Here is an 18,183-nt window from a genome sequence, read left to right as displayed (position 1 = left end):
CGTGGCTGAGGTGCACCCGTGACCGGCTCGGAAACCAGATTGCACAGCGGAGAAGGTACGGTGGGATTCGGGATGGTCAGTGACCTGTTTGTTGACTTGGCTTTCGAAGACCTTAGATAGGCAGGGCAGGATGGATATAGGTCTATAGCAGTTTGGGTCCAGGGTGTCTCCCCCTTTGAAGAGGGGATGACTGCGGCAGCTTTCAATCCTTGGGGATCTCAGACGATATGAAAGAGAGGTTGAACAGGCTGGTAATAGGGGTTGCGACAATGGCGGCAGATAGTTTCAGAAATAGAGGGTCCAGATTGTCAAGCCCAGCTGATTTGTACGGGTCTAGGTTTTGCAGCTCTTTCAGAACATCTGCTATCTGGATTTGGGTAAGGAGAACCTGGAGGCTTGGGCGAGGAGCTGCGGGGGGGCGGGCTGTTGGCCGAGGTTGGAGTAGCCAGGCGGAAGGCATGGCCAGCCGTTGAGAAGTGCTTATTGAAGCTTTCGATAACCGTGGATTTATCGGTGGAGACCGTGTTACCTAGCCTCAGTGCAGTGGGCAGCTGGGAGGAGGTGCTCTTGTTCTCCATGGACTTCACAGTGTCCCAGAACTTTTTGGAGTTGGAGCTACAGGATGCAAACTTCTGCCTGAAGAAGCTGGCCTTAGCTTTCCTGACTGACTGCGTGTATTGGTTCCTGACTTCCCTGAACAGTTGCATATCACGGGGCTATTCGATGCTATTGCAGTCCGCCACAGGATGTTTTTGTGCTGGTCGAGGGCAGTCAGGTCTGGAGTGAACCAAGGGCTGTATCTGTTCTTGGTTCTGCATTTTTGAACCGAGCATGCTTATCTAAAATGGTGAGGAAGTTACTTTTAAAGAATGACCAGGCATCCTCAACTGACGGGATGAGGTCAATGTCCTTCCAGGATACCCGGGCCAGGTCGATTAGAAAGGCCTGCTCACAGAAGTGTTTTAGGGAGCGTTTGACAGTGATGAGGGTGGTCGTTTGACTGCGGCTCCGTGGCGGATACAGGCAATGAGGCAGTGATCGCTGAGATCCTGGTTGAAGACAGCGGAGGTGTATTTGGAGGGCCAGTTGGTCAGGATGACGTCTATGAGGGTGCCCTTGTTTACAGAGTTAGGGTTGTACCTGGTGGGTTCCTTGATGATTTGAGTGAGATTGAGGGCATCTAGCTTACATTGTAGGACTGCCGGGGTGTTAAGCATATCCCAGTTTAGGTCACCTAACAGAACAAACTCTGAAGCTAGATGGGGGGCGATCAATTCACAAATGGTGTCCAGGGCACAGCTGGGAGCTGAGGGTGGCCGGTAGCAGGCGGCAACAGTGAGAGACTTATTTCTGGAGAGGGTAATTTTCAAAATTAGTAGTTCGAACTGTTTGGGTATGGACCTGGAAAGTATGACATTACTTTGCAGGCTATCTCTGCAGTAGACTGCAACTCCGCCCCCTTTTGGTAGTTCTATCTTGACGGAAGATGTTATAGTTGGGTATGGAAATCTCTGAATTTTGGTGGCCTTCCTGAGCCAGGATTCAGACACGGCAAGGACATCAGGGTTAGCAGAGTGTGCTAAAGCAGTGAGTAAAACAAACTTAGGGAGGAGGCTTCTGATGTTGACATGCATAAAACCAAGGCTTTTTCGATCACAGAAGTCAACAAATGAGGGTACCTGGGGACATGCAGGGCCTGGGTTTACCTCCACATCACCCGCGGAACAGAGAAGGAGTAGTATGAGGGTGCGGCTAAAGGCTATCAAAACTGGTCGCCTAGAGCGTTGGGGGCAGAGGATAAGAGGAGCAGGTTTCTGGGCATGGTAGAATATATTCAGGGCATAATGCGCAGACAGGGGTATGGTGGGGTGCGGGTACAGCGGAGGTAAGCCCAGGCTTACCAGAGACAGGTTGTATCTCTGGACATGCTGGTTGTAATGGCTGAGGTCACCGCATGTGTGGGAGGTGGGACAAAGGAGGTAACAGGGGTATGCAGAGTGGGTCTAGGGGCTCCATTGTGAACTAAAACAATTATAACTAACCTGAACAACAGTATACAAGGCAGTTATAGATGATTTGTGATGGATTTGTGTAGTGCTTATGAAGGCTTTATGAAGCCTTTAAAAGCTGCACTTCATTTAAAGTGGGACCAAATTGGTCAACTGTAATCCAATAACAGTTGCGTAATGACAAGCATTATAGGTGTAACGGATGTGAAACGGCTAGTTTAGTTAACGCGTTAATAGCGTTTCAATCTGTGACGTCACTCGCTTTTGTGGAGCGATGGGTAACGATGCTTCGTGGGTGTCAGTTGTTGATGTGTGCAGAGGGTACCTGGTTCGCGCCCGGGTATGGGCGAGGGGATGGTCTAAAGTTATGCTGTTACATAAAGGCAATGTTATATACCAGAGCAAATCAATGCAGCCAAATGTCAAGAAAATGTAAAGAAGTCGGCCAATCAGCACACTTACATAGCTAGAGTTCCCTTGGTTTGGCTAATCACATCGAGAGAAAGCTCAAGTGCTACTGGATTACAATTTCATCATTTTAACAGATTTATTTCTGGAAAATAGCATCATATACATGTAACACGTCTGAGGTCAGATTGACTTGAAAAACATTTCTGCCTGCGATACTGACGGTTATATTGGTCAGCTGATACAGGACTAGTAAATGCCCAGTGCGCTACATCACCACCCTGGGATTTGAAGGTCCTGGGTTTGCTTACCAGAGGGAATATTTTGACCATTCTCTGTCTTGTACAGTTTTTGCTCACCCCCTCCCCCCTTTCCTGACAGACACACACACCGGCACTCACCATGTGTGCACATTTGAATTTATTAGGTGTCCTTTAAAAGACACTTGGGGTTCGTTGGGCTGAGTGGGAGGGGAGAGTGAGTGTGTATTAGTACTAGTGTGCGCCTATGGAGGAGGAGAGAACGGTGGAAAGACCAACTCTCAATCTCTCTAGGAAGACGTCGCTGCCCTCATCCGCCAGATGCACGCCATCTCTATGCACACGATAAATTGCACAGGTTGTAAATGTCCCTCCTTTTCAGGAGCCACTTTCTATCATTTGAGAAGAAAAGACGTTTTGTCAAGCTGACCCACGTGGAGCTGACAAACGACTTCCGCTTGCTTATTCATATGCACACAGTACATTGTACAATAGCACCTACAGTACATTCGGAAAGTATATTAATATTAAATAAATACTAATAACTACATTATTTCTGTTGCCATTTGTCATTATTGTGTACTTTTACTGTACTTTACGCATTATGATGCTCATATAAATTTCCTTTCTTTTTTTTCGGCTCCAGACACCTGGCTACTATATAACCCTCTTCAGGATGGATGTCCCTAAACTGGGACGGTTGTTGCTAACGTGCACTAATGTGACTAGAACGACGTTGTATACCACAGCCAACATTCCTGAACAGAAAATATTAAATTCTTGTTAAACTAACTGTAGTGTCCAAATAATAGTAGTTATTACGGTGAAAAAATACCATGCTATTGTTTGAGGAGAGTGCACAACCTCAAAACACTTAATCACTGCAACTGGTTTGATACATTCACCTCTGAAGGTAAATAATGTACTTACATTCGGTAATCTTGCTCTGATTTGTCATCCTGAGGGTCCCAGAGATAAAATGTAGCATAGGTTTGTTTGATAAAATAAATGTTTATGTCCAAATGTAGGAAATGGGGTCTACAGTTTGACCCCACTGCTGTCTCTGGCTCCACACCCACCACGCCCGGCCACCTAGATGTGTGAAAGTTAGTGTATAAGCTAATGATCTATAATTTATGACATTCCTGGGAGTGTGTAAACATAATTGTTTTATTACCATATCATTTATGTATGTATCAATTGACCAATTCGACACATTTGGGCAAACTCCTGGCAGACTTGATACAAAATATTGTGCAGTCATGAAATTCTTCACTGGATCGGTGTGAAACTTTGCACACCCACTGCTGCCGTCTGGTGGCCAAAATCTAAATTACACCTAGTCTCCAATCTGAAAGTTTGGCCTTTCTCTTGAATTTCAAAGATGATGAAAAAATGTATTGTATTTTTGTTTGTATAATATTTTACCAGATCTAATGTGTTATATTCTCTTACATTAATTTAACATTTCCACAAACTTCAAAGTGTTTCCTTTCAAATGGTATCAATAATATCCATATGCTTGTTATCCTTGTACAGGCAGTTAGATTTGAGTATGTCATTTTAGGTGAAAATTGAAAGAAAGGGTCGGATCCTTAAGAGGTTCCATGGTTTTTACACCAGAAGGTGTTTATACAAACACCATATAAACCAGGTAGTTTGGCTCCTGGATGCTGATTGGCTGAAAGCCATGGTATGTTAGGCCACATATCAAGGGTAAGACAACAACAACAAAAAGTGTTCTAATTAAGTTGGTAACCAGTTTATAATAGCTATAAGGCACCTTGGGGGTTTGTGGTATATGGCCAACACCACGGCTAAGGGCTGTATCCAGGTACTCCGCGTTGCTTCGTGCATCAGAACAACCCTTAGTCGTGGTATATTGGCTATTTACCACACCCCCTCGTGCCTTATTATTATAGCGATGGTATAGAAGAGATAATCAACTCAGGGCTCACTTCGCTAGTGCTTCATGGAACACACCTTCAACGTCGTTCCTTATTTTCCATAGAACATATTGGTCCTTGTTGATTATCCCTTACAAATATACACTACACGGCCAATTAGTGGATTCAGCTATTTCAACCACACCTGTAGCTGACGGTTGTATGAAATCGAGCACACAGCCATGCAATCTCCATAGACAAACATTGGCAGTAGAATGGCCCATACTCAAGAGCTCAGTGACTTTCAATGTAAAGTACTTAGGCAAAAATACTTTAAACAACTACTGAAGTCGTTTTTTGGGGGGTATCTGCACTTTACTTTACTATTGATATTTTTGACAACTTTTACCTCACTACATTCCTAAAGATAATAATGTACTTTTTACTTCATACATTTTCCTTGACACCCAAAAGTACAAAAGTACATTTTGAATTCTTAGCAGGACAGGAAAATGGTCCAATTCACAATCTTATCAAGACAACATATGGTCATCCCTACTGCTTCTGATCTGGCTGACTTACTAAACACAAATGCATCGTTTGTAACGGTATCTATACTTTTATTCAAGTATGACAACTGGGTACTTTTCCATCGCTGGGTACCGTCATAGGATGCCACCTTTCCAACAAGTTATTTGGTAAAATGTCTGCCCTGCTAGAGCTTCCCCGGTCAACTGTAAGTGCTGTTATTGTGAAGTGGAAACATCAGGGAGCAACGACTGTGCCGATGTATCCTCCAAGCACTGGCTTCGAGAACATTATCACTGTTAAACATGGGGTTACCAATATATTCAAATAATAATTGACATATTTTCATTAAAAACGTTATTTTTATGAATTTATTCATACTATTTCATCCTTCCACAAGATATAGTCTCGACACAAGATAGAGTCTCGACACAAAAAACAGTTTAATAAATACACTTCTAGCCTACAACCAGTTTAATAAATACACTTCTAGCCTACAACCAGTTTAATAAATACACTTCTAGCCTACAACCGGTTTAATAAATACACTTCTAGCCTACAACCAGTTTAATAAATACACTTCTAGCCTACAACCGGTTTTATAAATACACTTCTAGCCTACAACCGGTTTAATAAATACACTTCTAGCCTACAACCAGTTTTATAAATACACTTCTAGCCTACAACCAGTTGTATAAATACACTTCTAGCCTACAACCAGTTTAATAAATACACTTCTAGCCTACAACCAGTTTAATAAATACACTTCTAGCCTACAACCGGTTTTATAAATACACTTCTAGCCTACAACCGGTTTAATAAATACACTTCTAGCCTACAACCAGTTTTATAAATAACTTCTAGCCTACAACCAGTTTAATAAATACACTTCTAGCCTACAACCAGTTTAATAAATACACTTCTAGCCTACAACCAGTTTAATAAATACACTTCTAGCCTACAACCAGTTTTATAAATACACTTCTAGCCCACAACCGGTTTAATAAATACACTTCTAGCCTACAACCAGTTTTATAAATACACTTCTAGCCTACAACCAGTTTAATAAATACACTTCTAGCCTACAACCAGTTGTATAAATACACGTCTAGCCTACAACCAGTTTAATAAATACACTTCTAGCCTACAACCAGTTTAATAAATACACTTCTAGCCTACAACCAGTTTAATAAATACACTTCTAGCCTACAACCAGTTTTAAAAATACACTTCTAGCCTACAACCAGTTTTATAAATACACTTCTAGCCTACAACCAGTTTTATAAATACACTTCTAGCCTACAACCGGTTTAATAAATACACTTCTAGCCTACAACCAGTTTTATAAATACACTTCTAGCCTACAACCGGTTTAATAAATACACTTCTAGCCTACAACCGGTTTAATAAATACACTTCTAGCCTACAACCGGTTTAATAAATACACTTCTAGCCTACAACCAGTTTAATAAATACACTTCTAGCCTACAACCCGTTTTATAAATACACTTCTAGCCTACAACCAGTTTTATTAATATGCTTCTAGCCTCTGTCTCTTGCGCAGTACACTCCTGTGCTCCCCTGGTCTCTCTCCTTAAAACACGCATATAGGAGTCCCAGGAAAAGCTAGACTGTAATAGCTTTTTTTGTTGCATTTCTTGGGCTAATAGACTATTCGAAGAGGATGCAAGCTCTTGTTTGCTGAATGTTATATACAGTAGCCAGTAGAACTCACGGGGAGTTTAAAGCAGTGATGTGTTCCAAACCATAACCATTCGTGAAGAGAACTGAATGCCGTCTGCATTTTAAGCATGTCATTACAATGATGAAGATTAGGACAACAAAACGTATTTCATTTCAATGTTGAAGGGATGAAGCAACAATAGAGAGAGAAGACGTAGGCCAGGGATTCCCAAACCTTTTTGGCCCACTACCCCATTATGATATCTGAAAATTAATGTGAAAAGAGTATGTAATTAACAGCCAATGTTGACTTTTTTTATTTGGTAATATGGTAGTCAATTGAAAAACATTCTAACAGTATTTCTGATTGTCTTCTTAACTCACCATCACTGACTTTTAATGTGGGGCTATGACAGTCAATTGCCAGTTAGTCTGACATGATTTCCCTTATCTCACCACGAATGAGATGGATGTGTTTGATGCATGTTGCCTAGGAGCTTCTCAATTCAGGGTGCGTGGTCGATAGTGCGCACCTCATCTCTTTTTGGTTTGAATGCAGACGAATGCACTGAACAGCTTTACACAAAATACGAGGTCAAATCTTGACATCTGTGGTCTTCAGATCGGAAATGTGGAGCTCTATAACGAGACCCGAGTTCCCGAGTTGGAATTCCGAGTTGGATGACCGTTCAAAAATATTTTTCCCATTCTGAGCTCGTTTTTTCAGAGTTCCCAGTTGTCTTGAATACACTGAAGTCTGAACCCAGATTTCCGAGTACCCAGTTCCGAGATCCCAGATGTTTTGAACGCGGCATTAATGCTCAGTGGGCGACAGACATGAGGAATCAAATCTCCTCTGTGGTGACCCCTGAATGTGGGTAGTTCAGTTAGTTTCCCATTGATTGCTAGCAATAGCATAAATTCTTTGTTTAAAAGTGTTATCTGACAAAGGTGTTTCTGTGCCTCTGCCTCCCAAAGTTGTGGACTCAAGTCACATGACTTAAACTCGAGTCTGACTGTGGGTAGTAAGTTTTAAGTTCCTCGGCGTACACATCACAGACAAACTGAATTGGTCCACCCACACAGACAGCATCGTGAAGAAGGCGCAGCAGCGCCTCTTCAACCTCAGGAGGCTGAAGAAATTTGGCTTGTCACCAAAAGCACTCACAAACTTCTACAGATGCACAATCGAGAGCATCCTGTCGGGCTGTATTACCGCCTGGTACGGCAACTGCTCCGCCCACAACCGTAAGGCTCTCCAGAGGGTAGTGAGGTCTGCACAACGCATCACCGGGGGCAAACTACCTGCCCTCCAGGACACCTACACCACCCGATGTCACAGGCCATAAAGATCATCAAGGACAACAACCACCCGAGCCACTGCCTGTTCACCCCGCTATCATCCAGAAGGCGAGGTCAGTACAGGTGCATCAAAGCTGGGACCGAGAGACTGAAAAACAGCTTCTATCTCAAGGCCATCAGACTGTTAAACAGTCTGCTGCCAACACACTGACTCAACTCCAGCCACTTTAACAATGGGAATTGATGGGAAATGATGTAAAATATATCACTAGCCACTTTAAACAATGCTACCTAATATAATGTTTACATACCCTACATTATTCATCTCATATGTACATGTATATACTGTACTATATATCATCTACTGCATCTTTATGTAATACATGTATCACTAGCCACTTTAACTATGCCACTTTGTTTACATACTCATCTCATATGTATATACTGTACTCGATACCATCTACTGTATCTTGCCTATGTTGCTCTGTACCATCACTCATTCATATATCTTTATGTACATATTCTTTATCCCCTTACACTTGTGTCTATAAGATAGTAGTTTTGGAATTGTTAGCTAGATTACTTGTTGGTTATTACTGCATTGTCGGAACTAGAAGCACAAGCATTTCGCCACACTCGCATTAACATCTGCTAACCATGTGTATGTGACAAATAAAATTTGATTTGATTTGATTTGAAATCACAACTTTGTTGACGACACGCGACTTGACAGAAAAGAAAACAACTTGAGACTTAACTTGGAGCCTCAAGACTCGGGACTCGTCATTGACTTGAGACTGATGACTTGAAATGATCTGGCCAGGTTTTGTAATGTTTTGTCACAGAGTATAAACGTGGATTGATTACTCTACACATATTGTAGCCAGAGACAGTCCGCAGCATCGCCCAAGCAACAAAAGACTGCAACAGATTGGCTAAGGGTGAGTCAGCAAAGACATTGCCAAAGATCTTCTAGTGTTCTAGTGTTGTCATTGTTCTATCTGTGACCTTGCTGATTTGTTTTACAGCGCAAATGTCAAATTGTAGGATGAGAGGATTGTCATAATAATACAACTTGTTTGGGGATCGAGAATATTAACTTTTTACTTTGTAAACTCACCAGCAAGGTGGCAACCATTACTAGCACTGGTATTTTAGTATGTAACAAATGCTTGAAATTGATCATCTATTTATGAAGCTTGCATTTGGAATTTGTTGTTCGAATGAATTATTAATGTGGCGAAGATGCACCACTCGCGCGCTCCAAACCGCAGCCAATGGAGAGCGATTTGTTTTCTTCTTCTATTGTTTAAATGTTTGCTGTTGCTTTCAGACGTTTAAATACATAGGCCCTATGTGGTAAATCTATATTCAATCGAATACTCCAATAATTGCTAGCTTTTCATCATTCCATCCCAGTACCGTTTATCGCAACCCGTGCTTCTACACCTGCATTGCTTGCTGTTTGGGGTTTTAGGCTGGGTTTCTGTACAGCACTTTGAAATATCAGCTGATGTACGAAGGGCTATATAAATAAATGTGATTTGATTTGTTAAATGTCTGATATGCCTATGATACCTTTTCATTTAGCCAACCACTTCTTACTCTGCTCTGAGTTGGAGGTATGTTTAGAACGATAGTGCACATTAACCTTCGCAAGACTCATGAGGTAGAAGTTCTGTTTATTTAAATCATTGTATGGTTCCCTTGGTTCATATTGCCCGGGTTATGTCGGAGGTGTGTGTGTGTGTCCTACAGTATGTCATTTTTGTTCTGCGTGAACAAATTAATGTTCCATGAATGCATTGTGTTGAAATATCATTCATAATCATTAAGTCTGATTGAGACGAATGTAACAATGGATGTGAAAATTGCCTTTTACATTGTAGAACCAGTTTATTGGTTGTAATTGACAATTTGGTCATTTGTATGGGGGCCTAGTGCTTATATTATGTAGGCCTCTATGTGTTTGAGCACCTGTTAGACAGATTCAAGGCGAGGCTGTACTGTCTTGCCCTCTACCAGTGTCCGTTCAGATAGGACAGGTCAAGCCTGTCTTTAGGGCTGTTGCCAGTGTATATTTGTACATTCTACATGTATATTTTGTATGATGTGACGCTTTCACCTTTGGATCACCAAGACCTGTAAATACCTCTACACTCTGAGCACGTCCACCTGCCTTGCCTTCTGCTGATTTCATGTGACTGCTGCAAGGTCTAATCAAAAAGTCTGTTGCAGACAAAGTAATAAAAATGGCCTGTCTAGTAGCCTCAATAAGTAGACACAGATTTGTAGTTGAACAAGGTGTTACAGGTATAGATTTTTTTTTACTTGACTTGAAAACTTGTGACTCAACTCGACTTGCTCTTAGAACGTACGACTTGGACTTGAGTCGAGTCTGGACCCGTTTCTACCTGGGACTCATATAGTGACTTGGTCCTGCCTCTGCTGCCTTGTTTTCACATTGTTTTCACCATATCAATTGCAGCCGGTGATATCAAAGTCTCTGCAATAGTGTGTGGTTTCAGAGTTTAGGAGGCCGAGCATTTCATTGTGGGAATGATTCAAGTGCGGCCTTATCCCAGGATCTAATGGCGCTCTCTGGTTGAATTTTGTCTTTTAGATTTGAATAATTTTCAATTCGATTTTTAAGTTTAACCACATTACAATGCTTTTGAGAAAAAAAGACGATATTATATATATATATATATATATAATATATATATATATAAAAAAAATCTGGATTTTGGAAATTCTCCAGCCCACCCTGCTTTCATATCAGGCGAGTTTGGGAAGCAACCCATAGTTTAGGAGCAGCTAATGTAGGCTAATAAGCACATCGCACAACATTAGGGAAATATTCTGAAAACGAATTAGTCAACCTACTAATCAGCCTATAAGAAATGATAAATAGGCCTATTACTGTATATACTGTATATTTCAGAATTCAAATTCTCTAGCCTATTATTGTAACTTGGTAGGCCGCGTGTCCTGCACCCGCATACATGCTGGTGCAGGACGAGGGGCGTAATTCCAGTCCGTGTAATACAGTATAATACAGTCCAGTAATACAGTACAATACAGTCCAGTAATACAGTACAATACAGTCCAGTAATACAGTACAATACAGTTCAGTAATACAATATAATACAGTCCAGTAATACAGTACAATACAGTCCAGTAATACAGTATAATACAGTCCAGTAATACAGTACAATACAGTCCAGTAATACAATATAATACAGTCCAGTAATACAGTACAATACAGTCCAGTAATACAGTATAATACAGTCCAGTAATACAGTATAATACAGTCCAGTAATACAGTACAATACAGTGCAGTAATACAGTATAATACAGTCCAGTAATACAGTATAATACAGTTCAGTAATACAGTATAATACAGTCCAGTAATACAGTATAATTCCATCCAGTAATACAGTATAATACAGTCCAGTAATACAGTACAATACAGTCCAGTAATACAGTATAATTCCATCCAGTAATACAGTATAATATAGTCCAGTAATACAGTACAATACAGTCCAGTAATACAGTATAATACAGTCCAGTAATACAGTACAATACAGTCCAGTAATACAGTATAATACAGTCCAGTAATACAGTACAATACAGTCCAGTAATACAGTATAATACAGTCCAGTAATACAGTATAATACAGTCCAGTAATACAGTATAATACAGTCCAGTAATACAGTAAAATACAGTCCAGTAATACAGTATAATACAGTATAATACAGTACAGTAATACAGTATAATACAGTCCAGTAATACAGTAAAATACAGTCCAGTAATACAGTATAATACAGTCCAGTAATACAGTATAATACAGTCCAGTAATACAGTATAATACAGTCCAGTAATACAGTATAATACAGTAAAATACTTTCCAGTAATACAGTATAATACAGTCCAGTAATACAGTATAATACAGTACAGTAATACAGTATAATACAGTCCACTAATACAGTATAATACAGTCCAGTAATACAGTATAATACAGTCCACACTCAAAAAGATTAGCCTGCTAAAGCATGTTTAATCATTTTCTACCAAAAAGATATTGCTACATCTATGGGCTTTTTTGTTTTTCTGTTGTGTGTAATGTGAGATTGCCTATATCATAGGCTATGTATAGGATAACTGCACAATCATTTGGGGTTGGGCTCATCAAATGTGGATGGCTGCAAACTTTCTACTTTTAAACTCGGACAAAACAGAGATGCTTGTTCTAGGTCCCAAGAAACAAAGAGATCTTCTGTTGAATCTGACAATTAATCTTCATGGTTGTACAGTTGTCTCAAATAAAACTGTGAAGGACCTCGGCGTTACTCTGGACCCTGATCTCTCTTTTGAAGAACATATCAAGACCATTTCGAGGACAGCTTTTTTCCATCTACGTAACATTGCAAAAATCAGAAACTTTCTGTCCAAAAATGATGCAGAAAAATGTATCCATGCTTTTGTCACTTCTAGGTTAGACTACTGCAATGCTCTATTTTCCGGCTACCCGGATAAAGCAGTAAATAAACTTCAGTTAGTGCTAAATACGGCTGCTAGAATCCTGACTAGAACCAAAAAATTTGATCATATTACTCCAGTGCTAGCCTCTCTACACTGGCTTCCTGTCAAAGCAAGGGCTGATTTCAAGGTTTTACTGCTAACCTACAAAGCATTACATGGACTTGCTCCTACCTATCTCTCTGATTTGGTCCTGCCGTACATACCTACACGTACGCTACGGTCACAAGACGCAGGCCTCCTAATTGTCCCTAGAATTTCTAAGCAAACAGCTGGAGGCAGGGCTTTCTCCTATAGAGCTCCATTTTTATGGAACGGTCTGCCTACCCATGTCAGAGACGCAAACTCGGTCTCAACCTTTAAGTCTTTACTGAAGACTCATCTCTTCAGTGGGTCATATGATTGAGTGTAGTCTGGCCCAGGAGTGGGAAGGTGAACGGAAAGGCTCTGGAGCAACGAACCGCCCTTGCTGTCTCTGCCTGGCCGGTTCCCCTCTTTCCACTGGGATTCTCTGCCTCTAACCCTGTTACAGGGGCTGAGTCACTGGCTTACTGGGGCTCTCTCATGCCGTCCCTGCGGGGGGTGCGTCACCTGAGTGGGTTGATTCACTGTTGTGGTCAGCCTGTCTGGGTTGGCGCCCCCCCCTTGGGTTGTGACGTGGCGGAGATCTTTGTGGGCTATACTCGGCCTTGTCTCAGGATGGTAAGTTGGTGGTTGAAGATATCCCTCTAGTGGTGTGGGGGCTGTGCTTTGGCAAAGTGGGTGGGGTCATATCCTTCCTGTCCGGGGGTGTCCTCGGATGGGGCCACAGTGTCTCCTGACCCCTCCTGTCTCAGCCTCCAGTATTTATGCTGCAGTAGTTTATGTGTCGGGGGGGCTAGGGTCAGTTTGTTATATCTGGAGTACTTCTCCTGTCCTATTCGGTGTCCTGTGTGAATCTAAGTGTGCGTTCTCTAATTCTCTCCTTCTCTCTTTCTTTCTCTCTCTCGGAGGACCTGAGCCCTAGGACCATGCCCCAGGACTACCTGACATGATGACTCCTTGCTGTCCCCAGTCCACCTGGCCATGCTGCTGCTCCAGTTTCAACTGTTCTGCCTTACTATTATTCGACCATGCTGGTCATTTATGAACATTTGAACATCTTGGCCACGTTCTGTTATAATCTCCACCCGGCACAGCCAGAAGAGGACTGGCCACCCCACATATGCTCTCTCTAATTCTCTCTTTCTTTCTCTCTCTCGGAGGACCTGAGCCCTAGGACCGTGCCCCAGGACTACCTGACATGATGACTCCTTGCTGTCCCCAGTCCACCTGACTGTGCTGCTGCTCGTTTCAACTGTTCTGCCTTATTATTATTTGACCATGCTGGTCATTTATGAACATTTGAACATCTTGGCCATGTTCTGTTATAATCTCTACCCGGCACAGCCAGAAGAGGACTGGCCTCCCCACATAGCCTGGTTCCTCTCTAGGTTTCTTCCTAAGTTTTGGCCTTTCTAGGGAGTTTTTCCTAGCCACCGTGCTTTTACACCTGCATTGCTTGCTGTTTGGGGTTTTAGGCTGGGTTTCTGTACAGCACTTTGAGATATCAGCTGATGTACGAAGGGCTATATAAATAAATTTGATTTGATTTGATTTAATGTAGGGCTCATCAAATGTCTTTAATGCATGGGTTGTCAGGCTCAGGTAGCATCAGGTTTGAATGTTTAATGCTGATCAAAGCACTCATCAAATTCTTATTATTTTTTAAATATTCTTTATATGCTGTAGAATGCCATTTCCGGTTTGGGTGGGAAATACCGGGTTACCCGGGAGAAAAGTGATTTATTCGTGAGATGGAACATTTGTAAATTACTGGGAAAATATTCAACACTGTGTGTGTGTGTGTACTGTATGTTTGTGTGTGTGTCCATCCCTGCGTGTCTGCCTGCTTTTTGTGAGCGTGTGCTCGTGTGTGTGTGTGTGTGTGTACTGTATGTTTGTGTGTGTGTGTGTGTGTGTGTGTGTGTGTGTGTGTGTGTGTGTGTGTGTGTGTGTGTGTGTGTGTGTGTGTGTGTGTGTAATTCCAGGAGTGGTTCCCATTCCCAGTGAGGAACCCAGCAGTCACTCCGGTGCGCGGCCTCCCAGTGGTCCCCAGGGCTTCAGGAAGAACTTCCTCAGCCGGAAGCTGGACTGTGACAACCAGCCTCCCGACCCTGAGAGACTGTTCCAGAAGTGCTTCATGGCAACCGTCACAACTGTCAACATGGAGGGCCCTTCTTAGGAGCACTTGGAAGGACCCCTTATAAGGGGGCTAGATGTTCACTTGTTTTGGAATGAGTGTGTTAAAGGACCAATGAATCACAAAAAAGGATCCTTTTCAACCTGTCAATCACACATACTGTACAGTTGAAGTCGGAAGTTTACATACACCTTAGCCAAATACATTTAAACTCAGTTTTTCACAATTCCTGACATTTAATCTTAGTACAAAATCCCTGTTTTAGGTCACTTAGGATCACCACTTTATTTTAAGAATGTGAAATGTCAGAATAATAGTAGAGAGAATAATTTATTTCAGCTTTTATTTATTTATTCACATTCCCAGTGGGTCAGAAGTTTACATACACTCAGTTAGTATTTGGTAGCATTGCCTTTAAATTGTTTAACTTGGGTCAAACGTTTCTGGTAGCCTTCCACAAGCTTCCCACAATAAGTTGGGTGAATTTTGGCCCATTCCTCCTGACAGAGCTGGTGTAACTGAGTCAGGTTTGTAGGCCTCCTTGCTCACCAGTGCTTTTTCAGGATTGAGGTCAGGGCTTTGTGATGGCCACTCCAATACCTTGACTTTGTTGTCCTTAAGCCATTTTGCCACAACTTTGGAAGTATACTTGGGGATCATTGTCAATTTGGAAAACCAATTTGCGACCAAGCTTTAACTGATGTCTTGAAATGTTGCTTCAATATATGCACGTCATTTTCCACCCTCATGATGCCATCTATTTTGTGAAGTGCACCAGTCCCTCCTGGAGCAAAACACCCCCACAATATGATGCTGCCACCCCCATGCTTCACTGTTGGGGTGGTGTTCTTCGGCTTGCAAGCCTCCCCCTTTCTCCTCCAAACATAACAATGGTCATTATGGCCAAACAGTTCTATTTTTGTTTCATCAGACCAGAGGACATTTCTCCAAAAAGTACGATCTTTGTCCCCCCCATGTGTAGTTGCAAACTGTAGTCTGGCTTTTTTTATGGTGTTTTTCGAGCAGTGGCTCCTTCCTTGCTGAGTGGCCTTTCAAGTTGTATCGATATAGGACGTGTTTTACTGTGGATATAGATACTTTTGTACCTGTTTCCTCCAGCATCTTCACAAGGTCCTTTGCTGTTGTTCTGGGATTGATTTACACTTTTCACACCAAAGTACGTTCATCTCTAGGAGACAGAATGAGTCTCCTTCCTGAGCGTTATGACGGCTGCGTGTTCCCATGGTGTTTATACTTGCTTACTATTGTTTGTACAGATGAACATGGTACCTTCAGGCGTTTGGAAATTGCTCCCAAGGATGAACCAAACTTGTGGAAGTCTACAATTTTTTTTCTGAGGTCATGACTGATTTCATTTGATTTTCCCATGATGTCAAGCAAAGAGGCACCGAGTTTAAAGGTAGGCCTTGAAATACATCCACAGCTACACCTCCAATTGACTCAAATTATGTCAATTAGCCCATCAGAAGCTTCTAAAGCCATGACATAATTTTCTGGAATTTTCCAAGCTGCTTAAAGGCACAGTCAACTTAGTGTATGTAAACGTCTGACCCACTGGAATTGTGAAGCAGTGAATTATAAGTGAAATAATCCGTCTGTAAACGATTGTTGGAAAAATGACTTGTGTCATGCACAAAGTAGATGTCCTAACCGACTTGCCAAAACTATCGTTTGTTAACAAGAAATGTGTGGAGTGGTTGAATAACAAGTTTTAATGACTCCAACCTAAGTGTAAACTTCCGACTTCAACTGTATATAAACATATGGAAGAGATGTACATTTGGAGGTGAGTGGTCAATGATCACCATGGACAATCTCTAACCTCTGAACTCTGACCATGGTCCTAACGAATGTCTATTAAGTCATAAACTCTGTATTGCACTGTTGTTTGGTCTGCGGATGAAAATGGCTGAGTGTCTTCTTCATGAGGAAATAGACTGATTGTCATGCTTACAGCCAGGCAAGACCGCAAAGGACCTAGGTGTATCTAAGGACATTCTACATGTCTCAACCGAATCTTCAATCTGACTCTGAATCTAAAACTATTTTTTTGATGGAAATGGTAGTTCATCTGTCTTTTGGGATTGAGAAATACATTTTCACAACTGATTGTACAGTAATTATACTCCACAAAGACCCTTTTGGGGGTAATTCCGTAAAAGAAGTATAGAGTTTTTATCTTGATCAATATCTGCATCTAACACTTTTTGGAAATGTGTTGTACAGTTTGTCTAAAATGTTAATTTGGTTGAGCGTGTTGCCCAGGAGATATAAGTATATTTCACAATGAAAATAATTGATTGACAAGTCATTTTTACATCAAATGGAATACATAGAATCAATTATGTCTGTCTTGGTGTGTAAGTATTTGTTAGAATGTTCCAAAATTGCCCAAACCTTGAATTGGATTCAAAGGTTAAAAGGCATTTTTATTTTAATAGAGATATTAAGAGACTTGTGTTGGTGAAACAATGCATGTTGAATCTTCTGTGAACTGTTAGGGTGTGTTTTCCCAGTACTCAAAATTTAAAAAAATTGAAGTACCAAAATTTGCAAAGATAAATGTGTCGCAGCTGTCAATGCTTTTTCTACTTTGAACATTTCAGAAATGTCATCATTTGACATACAAAAGATAAGAAAAATTACACTTCAAAAATATGTCTGTGACAATGCATTTGTGTCATCATTAGAATGGTTTCAAGACTACTACGTGGCTATTCTAAATAATGCATAGTTCCCATAGAGGAGTCGAATAATGGAACACCCAATACTATCCATGGTAGGGATTGAATAATGGAACACCCAATACACTATCCATGGTAGGGATGGAATAATGGAACACCCAATACACTATCCATGGTAGGGTTGGAATAATGGAACACCCAATACTATCCATGGTAGGGTTTGATAATGGAACACCCAGTACACTATCCATGGTAGGGATGGAATAATGGAACACCCAATACTATCCATGGTAGGGTTGGAATAATGGAACACCCAATACTATCCATGGTAGGGATTGAATAATGGAATACCAAATACTATCCATGGTAGGGATTGAATAATGGAACACCCAATAGTATCCATGGTAGGGATGGAATAATGGAACACCCAATACACTATCCATGGTAGGGTTGGAATAATGGAACACCCAATACTATCCATGGTAGGGTTTGTAATGATGGAACACCCAATACACTATCCATGGTAGGGTTGGAATAATGGAACACCCAATACTATCCATGGTAGGGATTGAATAATGGAACACCCAATAGTATCCATGGTAGGGATGGAATAATGGAACACCCAATACACTATCCATG

The 18,183-nt window shown here is 41.3% G+C and overlaps 1 protein-coding gene across 2 annotated transcripts in view; it reads left to right on the top strand.

Moving 5' to 3' along the window:
* The window catches only part of LOC115119479 (protein shisa-like-2A), a 37,448-nt gene extending 20,025 nt beyond the window's left edge, over positions 1 to 17,423 (top strand). The window contains exon 2 of one of the 2 annotated variants that reach the window (XR_010460262.1): positions 13,611 to 14,258. Coding sequence is in view for 1 of the 2 variants with exons in the window: in XM_029648300.2 (XP_029504160.1) it covers positions 14,688 to 14,881 (194 nt within the window). In the remaining variant the exon portion in view is untranslated. Of the gene's footprint in view, positions 1 to 13,610; positions 14,259 to 14,687 lie in introns of those variants that run through there. The other variant, XM_029648300.2, reaches the window with a different exon arrangement.
* Positions 17,424 to 18,183: the final 760 nt, after the last annotated feature.

Source organism: Oncorhynchus nerka, linkage group LG20 (assembly GCF_034236695.1).
Source record: "Oncorhynchus nerka isolate Pitt River linkage group LG20, Oner_Uvic_2.0, whole genome shotgun sequence".
Lineage (NCBI taxonomy): Eukaryota > Metazoa > Chordata > Actinopteri > Salmoniformes > Salmonidae > Oncorhynchus > Oncorhynchus nerka.
Note: the sequence above shows the minus strand (reverse complement) of the source record. Positions and strands in the feature narration are given on the sequence as shown.